The sequence below is a fragment of the Pelecanus crispus genome, chromosome 5 (assembly GCF_030463565.1).
Source record: "Pelecanus crispus isolate bPelCri1 chromosome 5, bPelCri1.pri, whole genome shotgun sequence".
In the NCBI taxonomy this organism is placed as follows: Eukaryota; Metazoa; Chordata; class Aves; order Pelecaniformes; family Pelecanidae; genus Pelecanus; species Pelecanus crispus.
The window spans coordinates 56,641,407-56,656,343 of NC_134647.1; the positions used below are offsets into that span (position 1 = coordinate 56,641,407).

Genomic DNA, 14,937 nt, shown 5'->3' on the forward strand with positions numbered 1-14,937 from the left:
TTTGAATACTAGTACCTCCTGTCCTCCTCAGCTCCACAAGCCACAAGGAAAAGGCCATGGTGGGACTCTAACCAGAACTTACCCATGTTGCAGTAATTGCACAGAGCTGGACAAAATTGTGGGAAGGTGATGAGGTCATGTCTTCTCCCCAAGGCTTGGTGTCTTACCTGAATAATCAAAATGAGGCATTGGCATTAAAAAAAGGAGGACTATTTAATTCTTAATCAATTAACTACTGCATAATTTTAATCTTTTCCAGCCCCTCATTCAGCTGACACTGAAGAGGTTTCTTTGGTAGATGTATTATTCCTATGACATCTCCAACACCAATTGTACTTAAGAATGAGAAACTTAATTGACATCAAGCTTGTATGTGGAGAGGTAATTTGTGCTGATCAGTGTAAAGAAAGAATACATTTTTATGTTATGCAAACTGAGAAATTTTTGGTTATTTACTGTCAAAATAAAATTACAAATTTTTCTGCTGCACTAAAGACTTTTTATCCTGGCTGGGAGATTAAAAATGAAAATAAAGGCACAGATACAAAAGATAAAGGAGGAGCTTTAAGTGAAATTAGTTAAGAATTAATTATCTTGAATTTAGAAGTAGGTGCTCGTAATTTCTGAAAAATGGTGCAAAAATTAAAATCTCCACTTACAAAATATCTGATCAACCATGGCTTCATCTGGCTCTTGCAGGAGACTCTTGGAAACCCTGAGTTTCAAGTTAGCATACTGTAGATAGAACTGATTTTGTGTCTAGCATATGGCACCTGAGGCTGTAGAGGGCAGTTTAAGGTCAGTTAGAAGTTCTTCTAAGAGCTTATGACAATGTTGTACATTATTTTATGCAAAATTATTCTCATTAAAGTTAATTTTAGAGAAACTATGTACACTTCTCACAGGTGTTTGGGGGAAAATGATGACGTCATCCTAATCCTAAGCCTAGTAAAATATCAAGTTCCATAAGCAGAAACCGAGAAGTTACTCTCTGCTGATAGCTGTGTTTGTCTGGATGGGCAACGGCCATTTTGCAAAGTTGCAATCTCACTTCCCTAAATGACGACTGTAAAACCAGAACTCTACTTAAAGTCCTGCGTACGTGCAGCTGCGGTGGCAGTGAAGGTGGAGAACCTCCTTCTTCCCACTACCTGCTCTGGAAACTGCTCAACAGCCAATTGGGGCAACCCAGCCCAATACAGCAGGTGAGAGCCCGCCTGAGCACATCGGTTACACCAGATGCAACTGCTGTAAGGAAGTAAAAGAAACATTTTCTGAAACTGGGAAGCTTTTTTAGAGGAAGATGGAGAACCCACTTCTTTTATTCCCCCAGCTAAACATTTCTGCTTCAAAGGATAAATCCTATTACAAAGTCACGAAATCAACAATTAAAGAAGAGCCACATCAAGCAAGCAAGCCTGGGTAAGTTTTAAGGTCAGGCTGACATTCTGAGTGTTCTGTTTACATAGAGGATTCTTCTAACATAGCTTGTGGGTATGAATTTAGGGCACAGATCGTTTTATTTTTGACTTATCTGTATGAAAACTCATGAGCTGCAATCCTAGGAATTGTATGTGTAAAATGTGAATTCATTGCAGAAATACTTTTTTAAGAACAAGAAACAAATCAAATAATAAACTAAGAAAATAGGAGAGGGAGGTTTCAAGAAGTTCTGAGAAATGCTTCTTTAAAGCCTGAATATGATCCGGGAAAGTTTCTTTGTAAAAATTTCAAATGACAGGAAGCAATACTTCCTTTTTCTTTGTGAAACATTAAAAGTAGAAGATGCTGAGCCAACTGTTTATCTTCTCTAATGTGAAATTTCACCCCCTCATCTTTAAAAGAAAAGAAAAAGATACTGCAAATGAAAAGATTTCCATTTCTCTTTGCCAGTGCTTCATATGTAAATTTGTGCTAAGCTATAAAGAAAAAAAAAAGTCATTAATGTGAATAATATATGTAGGAGAAGTAACGTCAACTTTACGATAAGCGAACATAGGGGGATCTATGATGCAGAAGCAGAGACATTAGTCAAAGGAAATGTTTGAGGAAAAAAAAAACAACTTGCAACAAGGTTGCTTGAAAAGCTACCCTAATTCTGTTGTAGAGGCAAGCAGAAGAGAAATAGGCTGAGCCTTCTCCTGCAGAAATCTGAATTCCACGAAGGTGATCATCTTGGTAAACCTGGAAACTTGACAAAAGCAGCAAGGTAAGCATTATAAAAGACTGAGTCGATGGGGATTCCTTTCAGGAAGTGCCTGTGTGACTCAGAATGTTTCCTGCATTTGTGTGTGTGCATTCAGACTTGGCAGAGAGTAACACTTTCAAGATCAATGTAATTTCAAAGTCAGCAATCTAACCGAAGCATACAAACACTATAGAACTATCTGGTATGCATCAAGGTAACTCACCACTAGTGTTTTCACACCACGAAGTGTAGACTGGTCCCCATACACTTGCAGACACATTTCAGCCTTTACTCATGCCAACAGCATTTTCATTAGTCCACTGACTATATTGAGCAAGAATCAACTCAGAAATGTAGCAGACAAAATACTGGTTACAGGGAAATCATACAGCTCCTTGGAAAGCAAGTTTTCCAAAGAATTCTGTGATGTACAAATGCCAGATGCATGTCAAATACTGAACACATAGTTCCTCAGTAATTGTGGTAATTGTTTGAACACTCTGGTCTCCAAAATTCAGATACAGATGTTTAAACACTGTTGTAATATTGTCCCTGTTATACTATTGCTCATAAAGATGCAGAGTGAAATCTGGGTTTTGTTGACTTCAATAAGAGCTTAGTTTCTGACTTCAGTGGGGTTCCAAGATCTCACTGTTATATTAGGAATTGCGTTTGTAGGTCTTGACTGAAAAGAAGGAATACGTAAAGTACCGCAACTCCATGGCCTAAAAAATTTGCCGCCCTTTCTTTCCATCACAGATCTCCCCATGCTTTTTGTCTTGTTAAGCTTGATGAACCTTGTTTGAGCAGTTACTATCTTTGGGGCCAAGATGCCTGCTTTGACCAGAACTGCTTCTGCAAGCCCTTACTAATTGTGAACACATGGTAGAAATTGCATAAAGGCCCGAACTCTGTTTGTAGAACCCATGAAAAACTGGCCATGAAGTGGGTATCTAAACACTTGCAGCTATGCATCTGGATAATTAGGCAATGTTTGTTGCTCACATGTCCAAATATCATGCCCATCCAAATGATAGGGTGTACTCATGATCTGGAAGACTTTCCACTGCATGCTCATGGGGGGTTTTGTTACTTACTTTTTTTCTCTCTCTTTCTTTGTTTTGCTGCCGGCAGAAGCCTTAATTCAATGGTTTTACAGTGCACTCAGAAATATGAGGCATTGCAATGATGATCAAAGGTAAACCAGTGCTGAGAACACCTTTTTTCACAGAATCATAGAATGCTCTGGGTTGGAAGGGACCTTTAGAGGTCATCTAGCCCAACCCCCCTGCAGTGAGCAGGGACAGCTTTAACCAGATCAGGTTGCTCAGAGCCCCATCCAACCTGACCTTGAATGTTGCCAGGGATGGGGCCTCTACCACCCCTCTGGGCAACCTGTTCCAGTGCTTGACCACCCTCATTGTAAAAAATTTCTTTCTTATGTCTAGTCTAAATTTATTCTTTCTTTTCTTCTTCTATTCTTCTTTTTTCTGTGTCTTGGTTCCAAACATGTAAAACCATGCTAAGTTTGCATCTAAAAAGAGAAAGCTCAGCCTCCGTGCCACCTGTATGCAGATGGTATTGTGTGGCTGATTACCTGTGGGTATTTCATACGAAGTACACAGCCATCAATGCATTCTCATCATCTGGAAAAGGCACTTTCAGAGGCAGATACAACAGCAATAAAAAATTCTCTGAAGAATTTCCCCCTTTTAACAGACTACTACTTCCTCGCTCAGCCAACTGCCTTTTACCACGTTACTCTCAGCCAGGTGCCTGACTAACAGGGATTCTGCTGTTCTTGTTGTATGGAAGAGAAACTGTTGATTTTTGCTGATCTTTCTCTATATATAGGTTACAGAGAGAGATATGTAGATTATTTTCAGTAGAAATGGGGGGAAAAAAAAGAAAATTACCCTTTTTCAAATAATGAATTGAGATAATAGTTTGGGATTTAAGTGATTTACTTAGTTTTTATGATTTCCATTCTTCACACAGAAATACTAGCTAACATAAGTAGAAAGAGAACTTAATGAAACAGTGCAGGTGGACACCATGGTGATAGTGGAAATGCCTATGACCTGTTAACTAGCTGCTTCTCATCTTTAGAAAGTGGCAAAGCTGAACAAATCTAGGTTTCTGTCTATTACCACAGCAAGTCATTGCTGCACCCAGCTCTTGGGGATCTCTGAGGCTACTGGGTTGATGCAGTTTCTGAAAGAAAATCAGAAATTCACACCAGGAGTTTCCAAACCCAGCAAAGAACTTCTCCAGCATTCCGTGCAATGTGGACTGTGTATGTTGTCTGAAGCCATTAGGGTTTATCTTTCACTATGACCAAATCAGTTTCTGTAGCTATAGGAACCCACTGTTCCCAGATGTACAAGTCCACACAGTTCAGTGAACTGCACTTTTTGTACTTCTCATAATTAAAAAATACTCTGTAAGGGACTGAGGTCTCATTTTCCCTGACTCGATTTAGTGGCTGATGTTTATTTCCTGAATTTCAGTTCTCCAGGATTTGTACCTCTCGAGAACTGTTTGTCTCTCCCTAGTTAAAAATTTAATTCCTGTAAGCAATTACTTCAGCTAGGAGAGATGTGACATCTATTAAAAAAACAAATTAAGAATCCTCCTTTTTCTTTTGTGCAAAACCAAGATCATTACTGACTTAAATTCCTTCTCAAAGTGATTGGAATTTCATTTCATCTAAACTGCATGTGCCTACATGCCAATGGAACCCAGACTATGTGAATCAGGCAACAGAATGGCAAGCCTCCATGAGGAAGGGGAAATAATTTTTAAGTGTTCAGTCCATAAGAAGTTGTTCTAACCAACTAACCCTGGACAAGTTGCATATTGATACTTTCAGTGTACTATGCTTTGCCCTCAAATGACAATAGTTCTAAATATTAATATTCATAAAGCAAAAACTGACTTCACCTTCAGGCTTAGAACTTAAGTCCTAGTGTGATACAGTTAGTCTCCAGGCTTACTCCAGTTCTGCCTACAAAAATCAAAATACTGTCCAGGTGTGTGTTCAGGGTTAATGTATACAACACCAAAAAAGGGTTTCCCAAAAACTGTATTTGAGTGAATGAAGTAGGGTGTTGCTTTTTTCCTTTCTGCATTGTTCTCTAAGGCAGAATATTTGAAATCAAAGTAAAATACATGCAGCTGAACATATTTGATGAAGAATAAGTGGAGTTTTATAAATGGAACACAGTGTCTCAGAATAACATGACATTTAGAATGTGTTTGTGGTAAACAAACCAGGCTACGCATGCTATTACGCTATAATACTATCACCTAAACCATATTGCTACAACTTTGTCTTCAGGCTATAGAATTTTCCATATTTCATTAGAAATAAACTGTGGTAACACAGCCTCAGACCGAGCGCATTGAAAACCACAGGTCTGCTTTTAAGTTTAAATAGGTGACTGACCTGGTTCCCTTATGAGTTTTACCATACTGCATGATCTCAATTCCCTTAAAGATCAGTAGTGCAACACAAACACTGAAGCGAAAAATGTCTGCTCTGATGTTTCTTTAAAAGGGGAAAAAAGTACAACGCTGCAGGAAAAATGTCAGAAAAAGATTAAACCAAATGTTTCTGAAGTACCTAAGAGAATGAGCTCCTTTAGTAATGTGATCTAATCAAAGGCTTTGTGAAACAGTCCTGAGCAATAATGGTAACAGATAATGTATGTTACAACAGCTTCGTAAGTACGCAATATGCACAATTCTTCAAAACCACTTTCTGTTTCTTAAACAGTGTGTCTCCTGAAGAGGCAGTGAAATGGGGAGAATCTTTTGACAAACTGCTTTCTGAGAAAGGTCAGAAGTTTTTTCCTCTCTGTGAAGACTGTGAGGATGGAAAATTGATGGAAAATTATAAAATCCAGTTGTGCGCTTAAAGAAACCTGGTAGTTACCTAAACTAGGTCATTTAAAGCAGCATGTGTTTCTGCTCTCCTCATGTGCTTAGGCTATAGCATGCTGTCAACTACTGAAAATAGTTGAAAATAACTTTTAAGTTTCATATTTTTCTGAACACAGTAATATAACAGACAGCAGAGTTCCTTCAATAAACAGTAGAATTTCGTTTGAGTATTGCTCAAATATTCCTGACTGCAAGATCAAACCTTAAAAATGAAAACATGTGCTATGTACTTAAGAAAAGACATTGTCCTTCTGTTACAGTTTGTTTCTAAAACAGTGGTAGGAACAAAACTGGGCATAATTTGAAAGGGCCTGTTGCTTACATAATTATCAAATGCACATATATGTCTCCTTCCATTTTGGAGGGACACGCATATGATCCACCTACAGTGCTGGACACTGTGCTTTTCAGATATGTTCCTTGAACAGTTGACATAAATACGATTGCATTACTTCCACAGATTAAGCATATTTGGGAAAGAAAATATCTTCAGCATAAAAACAATAGGATAAAGTAAATTGTAAAGATGCTAAAAGCCATTAATTTTAAATTGTTACTGCAGAACAGTCTACTTATGAGCAAAGATTCAAATGCTGTTTCGGTCAACCTAAATTGATATTCAGCTGGAACAAAGTCCATCACTTCCACATACATCTATAAGTTTTGATTGCTTCCATTTCTAAATTCACGAGATCTTGGTAGTGGATTTTTACAGATGCTGAGAATTCTGTAATGGGAGTTACAGCACTCAGGATCATAATGAAAGAACTGCACTTATTTTAAAACTTTTATGTATTTTAAAATAATTACCTATAATGTAATGTAATTCAACAACCTATCTTGTTACCTTGCACAGACTGTGTGAAAAGAGTAACTGTCTGATAAGGATATATTTTTTAAATGCAATTCAACATTCTCTTTTGTAGCCGGATTGGATGCCTTTACAAAATTTCTGAAAACTGAGTTCAGTGAGGAGAACATCGAGTTCTGGATAGCTTGTGAAGATTACAAGAAAAGCAAAACTGCACATGAACTTTTGCCAAAAGCTAAGACCATTTATAAAACATTCATACAGAAAGATGCTCCAAAAGAGGTACAGTAAAAATGTTCTTCACTGTACACAGTATTTGACACAACTGCATCTGATGAAATCTGCTGTTAAGAAGTGCATGCCCAGAAGCAGGGGCAACAGTTAATCACATACTCACTGACACAAGAAGGCTGTGTCTTAAATGTCAAAGCTCTGGAAGGAAATCTGGAAGCAACTGCATAGATTATTCTTGTTGTCATCCATACACCTTTCAATATGCGCTCCCCTCCGCCCCCCGTGTTACTCTTCTAAGTGTAGAGCATGAGTTTAAATATTATATCATAGCAATTGGAGATTCCTAGTCGTCTATAAAGCCAGGATATATATATACACATATACAGGGTATATTTAAGAAAAAATAGTGATGTTAGATGTTAAAGCTGCAATGAGACATACTGGTTAGCATTTGTGAAAAAGTATTATCTGTCTTTATTTAAAGCTACCTCTAGAACAACGGACTTATTCTCCCTTTCTCTTAAACCAGTAATTATCTATTAAATTATTACATAACTGACATCCAGATGCTTTTATTTTAAATAAGCCAAAAGACTAAAAGAGACTGGAAAAAACTGTTAAAATATTAATTATGTTTTAAACATGGACTTTTCTTGATTGACCCCTCCTCCCTTTCCGCCCCCCAGCTCTAATTGTAAATTCTTGGTATGTTACTGTCAGCACATACACAAAAATGTGTTGATATGTCAATCCTCACCAACACTAAGACCTTTTTATATTACTATAGCAGTGCAAAAAGTTTTCATATTTACGATTTCTTCACGTTACTGAAGCGTGTTATAAAGGATTCGTAAATGAGCAAAAGGAATATTTTTTGCCTGCTCTAGGAAGGAGATGAACAGGTTGGGAGATGATGAACTCTCACTGAAATCACAATCAGCATTTTCAATACATCGTTTGGACTTAAAATTTCGTGTAATTCTATGAAGTTTGAGCCAATCAGATATGTCACTTGCCAGTGCTCCTTTTCCCCTGTATTCTATTTTTTTTTTATTTGTCAGAATAGCAAAAGTTAAACACTAATTGCTACTTCCCTGTAACAAGGGTGAAAAAGGTGTAATTTTCATTTTAAGAGAAGGACTGCAAAATGGTGCAATTTCCACCTGTAATTCCCATAGATTATATTTAAGATTCAGATATGCTTTTCCTAGGAAATGTCCACTTTCACAGACTTACATCCCTTTTTATTGCTTTCCCTGCTGCATGTCTTTGGGGTGGACCTTACATAAGAAGAAACCCCCTGAGTTATTTGAGGTAGAACCTGTCATTGGCAATTGATCAATATATGAGCAGTTATGGTAGGCCATCAAGCGCTGATACTGTCACCGCTTATGAGATTGACCTAAGCGAAAAGACGAGCAGGAGGAAAGCTATGGAGGGGCCAGGGTGCAGAAGTTGTACTTTGCCTAACAGTAACATAACGATTTCTTTATCTGTCATACTTTTGATTTGGTGCATGTAGTGTGGGTGCTGTTGCTTGCCTTAAGCAGTTGGCTTTGGTGAGACTTCCTTCCTTGGGTTCAGCTGAGAGCAGCCAACAGCATCTCATTTCAGACCACACAGCTCTGGAACTTGCGTCTTCTCTCTAACTTCTTGTCCAGCAGAGCTCTTTTACACACAAATTTCTGAGTGTAACAGTTTGATAGGATCATAAAATCTTAGGTCTGATGAGTGGACCATTTTATCATCATTAATTGCTCTTCAGTTCTTGGATCTAAACTATTTGTTTTAACTAGCTTTATGGAAATGACAGGTGTATCTTAGTGAGAAAAAAAGAGCATATTACAGAAGTCACTTTTTGACTGGATCAACAATTTTTTAATATATTCGATCTTATTTTTCAAAATAGCATGCTTAAATCAGTGCCTGACACTTTAACAAAATTCTCATACTAATTAAATCTTCCCAGGACGAATGCAACGGTACATGGAATAAATTATCTTTTTGATATGCTTTCCTATTGAAAGCCTCCAGAAACCCATTAAAATAATTTTTATATTTTAATTATTAGAGTTTTCTCACCTTCCTACTACTAAAACTCTACACAGAAACCAGAAATTTTAAATATGCACTAATACATTCTAATGAGACAACGTTCTACATGAATCCTAAGTAAGAAGCAAGGGAGTTCTGTGTTAGTCTGGTGTTGCAAAGCCTGACAGCTGCAACTATACCAAGGTCACTTTTAGAAAGTTACTTTTAGTTAAACATCAAACTTTATCTTCTATTTTACCAGTTTTCCATTGTACCAGCGAAACATCTGTGTAGACTTTCTGACAGCCATTACTGAACATGAATATACTAACTACTTCTGTGGTATTAATATCCCGTTGTATCATGGATTCAAGGTCCTCTTATCAGAAAAGACTTTCACCAAAGTACAGTATCATTGCTATGGGTAATAACACAGAAAATGCATGAATGTACATTAAAGAAATATACTTTTTGTCATTCTCCAGGTGAATTTGGACTTCCAAACCAAAGAAGTCACAAGTCAGAATATTGAAAAGCCCATCATCACCACCTTTGATGCAGCACAAAACACAGTCTACCGGCTGATGGAGCAAGACAGTTACCCACGCTTCCTAAGATCTGATCCTTATTTAAATATGATTAAGGGGACAAATCCCAGTCGTCCTACCCTTAGGAGACGATCACGGTCTTTTACCATCAGTGATTTCCAGGGTGTACGACCAGACTTTACCGTTTGGTAAGAGGGAAACTCAGCCCTCATAAATTCTAGCTACTGCAGCAACTCGTATGTGTTTTAAAATCCAAATCCTTAGCAGGTGTAAATGAGTGGAAAGCAAAGTTACATGCACTTATACCAGGTCACAGTTCTGTAGCCGATGATTAATCTCATTTATTATAGAGAAATAGGCAACATATTTGCAGGCATATCACGTAAAGTTTTCATTCAGTATTTTTTTTAAACTCAAGCAAGAGCTGTAATCATATTTAGAGGAAAAATTTGTGTTTCCTGCGTAAAAATATTGTATAAAATGCCATTTGATAATATCCACCATGTATCCTGGGCCTGTATTATATAGGACAGAGTTTCATCACAGTTAGAATCTATATACATAGCCTTTGCACATATTTATGTTTCTGCAATATTTCCTACACTAAGCACAGAGTATTTGTGGTATTTTCTCATACTGCAAAACACATAGGAACATTATTAGGTATAATGTAAAGTTACATGGATTTTAACTACAGCCACTGCATAATTAAAATTTAGCTATTGCATATTTTAAGAGGAACATAAGAATACCTATTTAATTTTTTGGGGGTACATTTTGTACTGTTTTCTCATTACGTGTGTCTGTTCTCTGTATTTAAGTTATGCTGTATAGATTACCTTTCCCATTGAATACTAGTATTCTAATTTTTTGCAATCAAATGAGTAGCAATAAAGGGCCAAGAATGCTATTTTAATACAATGTATGTCATTAAATATCAGGTCATGTGTATGTATATATATATAAAAAAATATTTCTACTTTTATTTGTAAATATTCATGCTATACCAACTTTGTTACTAAACTTTGTTTTAATTTTTTCTGCCTTTTATTTTGAAAAAAAGAATCTGAAAATTAACAGCTCTTGGACTCAGGTAGAATAACCTTCAGTTCTACCGGTCGTTAATGTACTCTCTATGGCTATAGAGAAGGAAAGATAAATATCCCCTTTATTTCTTTACTACTGAAGTCACGCATATCCTTTTCATAGTCAGTACACACAGTTATCCTGTCCTTTTCTTTCAGAATTGATGCAGACATCCCTTGAAGCACGGGGCAATTCTTAAAATCTTAAACATTTGTTCAGTTTAGCAAGTGGCTGCAGGATTTAGTTGTAACTATGACTTGTATATTCTGTCACTTTGCATGGAATTTAAGCTTTCTCCTTCTTCTTCCCCTTTCTAAGTGGTCAAAGTGAAGAGGTGCAGTTCCTGAGGATGGGACTTTATACTAATTCAGGGTACATGTGAACTGCTTGATCTGAGGGTTTCAGTGTTTGCTTTACTAACTTTCAATAAATCTTAAGTGATCTACTTAAAAAGCTGTCAGGATTGAGTTTATCACTGGGGCATTGATGAGTAAACCGTGAAGTCTTCGCTTCACTTATAATTCAATACTAGCTGTAATCATTACCATTTCAATCAAAAGTGTTACTGTGCACAGAGACCTGAACTCACCAAGAAACGCTGCTGAGCCACAACGACCTGGGAACCATGTCCAAACTCTTAGCTTTACGTGGGGAATAGACAGGAAACACATTTGTAACTATGAGGGGCATGATCCTTGCTGGTTTATTCCATTATCCTGCACGGATCCCAAAACTCCAGGCACATGCTATTTCTAACTGCGTCACTGGGCACAGTGATTCAGGAATTAATCAAATGTTTTTAGTAGCACTGATACTGTATTTCAGTCTCTTTATCAATAGCTTTGGAGCTTGTCAGCCTCCTTTTTTTAAGAACTGTTTACGTTCCTGGTGTCGTTGTCACAGGTGTCACATGAATGAATGCAGCAAAAGGCAACTTTCTAACCCAAATTCATTGATGAAGTCAGTATATTTTTCTGGATAGATTATTTACCCTTGCTCTTTGATTGTCTGTCCCTTAAACATGAATCATTTCTGCCAGAAATGATCCTGCTTCTGATTAGGGACATCTCTAATATCACCAACAATGTCTGGATGCCAGAGTTCTCAGATATTTAAAATATGTATGTTCCTATGTTTTGTATTCCTAACTTTGTTAGAGAAAGAGAACAGGTTTGAGAACAGACCCACCTGAGCGTTAACAGTGGGTTTGTTGCGACACAGGCATAAGACCTATACATTTGCAGCTAGATTCAGTCCTGGTGTGATTGTGTTCCTTCATACCAGCTGAGAATTCACACCTCTACTCTTGCCATGGATGAAATAAATGAAAAAAAAATGTATATTTAATACTGTTCCAAAATCCAAACAAATGACAAATATAGTACCTTGAGTAAGACTTTTTCTTCTTAGCAAGAAACCAGCTGTTAGTTCAAAAGGGTCTGTAATGATAAATACAAGTCAGCAGGCGCCCTTTGTTTCATTTCACGGATGCATGGAAAATTTTGCTTATCTCCAAGGAGGCCTTCCTCAAACCATCAGTCTGTGGTACTGACAGTGCTAGTCCCTCTTACGAGTTTTATAATTAAAACAAACAAATAAGATATTCCTGGTAGCTATTTATGCATGTATGTTCTTCAAAGATAATTATGAACCGTAGCTGAATTTACAGCAGACTAATGCCATGGGAACCACTGTAAAAATAAAGATAAATTCAGAGAAAGGAAGGCAAAGGGCACAAAGATAAACTAAAGTGACATAATTATCAGGCAAAGGGTTTTTTTCTGCAAGAGGCTCTTTTTAGTGAGAGAAAATGAGTGCTCTACTATTTAGTGCTCTACTGTAATTCTGGAAGATGAACTAAGCGTAGATTTTGTACAAGTCTGTGATGCTGTTCCAGGATTGAGTTAGATGGGATTGATCCGACTAGGGGCTAGCCCTGCACAGAGGTATTTAGAGAATGAACCTTAGAGCAGTGCCAGAGAACATAGCCGGGCTTCTCTAGTTTTGGCAGAATAAATGCCGTAGTTATGTAAATACTCTTCTTTAACTGACCTAGTGCAAATAATACATACACAAATGCTATCAGACAAGTATTTTTATTGAGGATTATTTTATGTTGCAGCATTTTAGATTGGTGTGTGCCATTCAGCATTCAGTAAGAGCTCTCGAAATACTCCTCTTACCGACACAATAATTTACCCTATATAAACACTTCATTTTACTCCTTAACATATGTGAAGTCTCTAGACCCAAAGAGTGAGGGAAATACTCTGCTGACTTGTATAGCACAAGGCTTTGTCTCCTGTTTCAATACTTAGGTCTAATTAGATACTTTAAATTAGCTGAATTATTATCTTCCGTTCTTGTTTAACTTGAGGGAGATGCAAATAGCTTCTTCGGCTTTTGGGACTTGTTATTGTGCAAAAGACAGCTTGATTAATTTTTGAACTGACAAGAAACAGGAGGAATGAAATCTAAGATAAAGAATCTCAAAGAAAAAGATAGATTTCCATCTTACACTGAAGTAGGCGATCAGTAATATGGCTTCTACATGCCTTTACATCCTACAACTTATAAGTGACTCACAAAAGGCAGATCATTTTTCTCTCCGTTTTGTCCCAGCTGCTCAGCCTGCCTTAATTAACTACTGCTTTGGATGCAGTTCCCTCTCCTTTTTGACATACTGTCAAAAGACCTCAACTGACAAAAAAAAATTGCATAAAATCATCTTCCTCTCTTCAGTGATTCATATGCTCATAAACTTATGCCTCGCTCAGACGCCTGTCCTAGATCCTGCTCTGTTTTTTGCATTTTAGTCAAATGCCTGAATCAAATGCCCTTTAAGCTCCTGTGTGGCTCTGTGCCAAAGATAAAAATGTATTTCCTCTATACACCATCCAGCTTGCTTCCATTCCTACTTTTTTCTTGCTAATGTCTTGCTGTCATCTTCCATTTTTTGTACTCTGATCATTTAGGGCTGGTCTCATAAAAGCTCCCTCTGGTTTTATGCTAAAGTTTTTCTCTCTCCTTTCCTAAATGGCACCTGTTTGCATAACCTCATCCTAAGTCTCCTTACAAGAGATTATCTAGACACCAAGGTTTATGATCTACCCTCTATTGTTGCCTTCTCTATGAAATGTAGCTAAAATTAACTAGCATGAAATACAATCCTGTGGAAGTCAATTTAGAGTTTTCAAACAGGACAGAAGATTAAGCTGAAGCCTAACATAAGGACAACCCTGAACTGTTGTTTCTTCACCATGCAATTGGCTTGTATTTTAGAAACTCTTGTTTCTTCCCAACTTTCCAGGGTCATTTTAAATTTCTGCAGTTAATGCTGCTCCTTAAGGAAGAGAAGGCTTCTAAGGATTAAATATTCATGTGGACTGTCTCCCTGTAGGGGACTCAGTAGGAGCTCCTACATCATACACATACTTTAACTGACGTAGTGCAAATAATACATACACAAGCGCTATCAGACAAGTATTTTTATTGAGGATTATTTTATGTTGCAGCTCAGGTTACTTGGGTATGAGCTCACTGGAGAAGTCAGAGTCCAGTAGTCATTTACAAAAAGAGGTAATCAAGAACATAGGTATATTGGTTTTCCCTTTCATTCATTCCTAGCTCAGCTTGGCTTGGGACAGACCACCCACAAGGCAACTCAAGAGACAACTGATATGGGGAATTATGGTTCAAGAGCTTTCTGAGGCACAATGCCTACCTTTAGTACATTCTTGCATTGGTGTAATTTATACCTGTCTCCAAGCACAAGGTCATAATATGATCCTATATGTTTGTGCTATGTAGGCTTCTTGTATGAAGTTTTGTGAAGTCTGATGCTATGTAAATATCAGTGTATTCATCTAGGACACGAGCTGTACCAAATAATCTGCTAGTTAGTACTAAACGAGAATCTTCAAGGTTGCACAGTTTCTTGAGAGTTGTCTTCCAATTCTCTTCTAATGTATGTTTCTGTTTGTATAGTACTTGGAAATCCTGTATATGAGGAGCCCAGAATGCTGTAAAACATTTTGACAGAGTGTTCTTGAAATCAAAACATTTTACCTGAAGGGCATATTTTGCTTGGG

The 14,937-nt window shown here is 37.3% G+C and overlaps 1 protein-coding gene across 1 annotated transcript; it reads left to right on the forward strand.

Moving 5' to 3' along the window:
- Window positions 1-1,081: 1,081 nt before the first annotated feature.
- On the forward strand, window positions 1,082-11,393 carry RGS18 (regulator of G protein signaling 18). The gene is made up of 5 exons (XM_009484772.2): window positions 1,082-1,422; window positions 2,108-2,209; window positions 5,967-6,028; window positions 7,060-7,226; window positions 9,698-11,393. Exons 1-5 carry the CDS (start codon window positions 1,304-1,306, stop codon window positions 9,950-9,952), a joined length of 705 nt encoding a protein of 234 aa, XP_009483047.1. The 5' UTR covers window positions 1,082-1,303; the 3' UTR covers window positions 9,953-11,393.
- The last annotated feature ends 3,544 nt before the right edge of the window (window positions 11,394-14,937 follow it).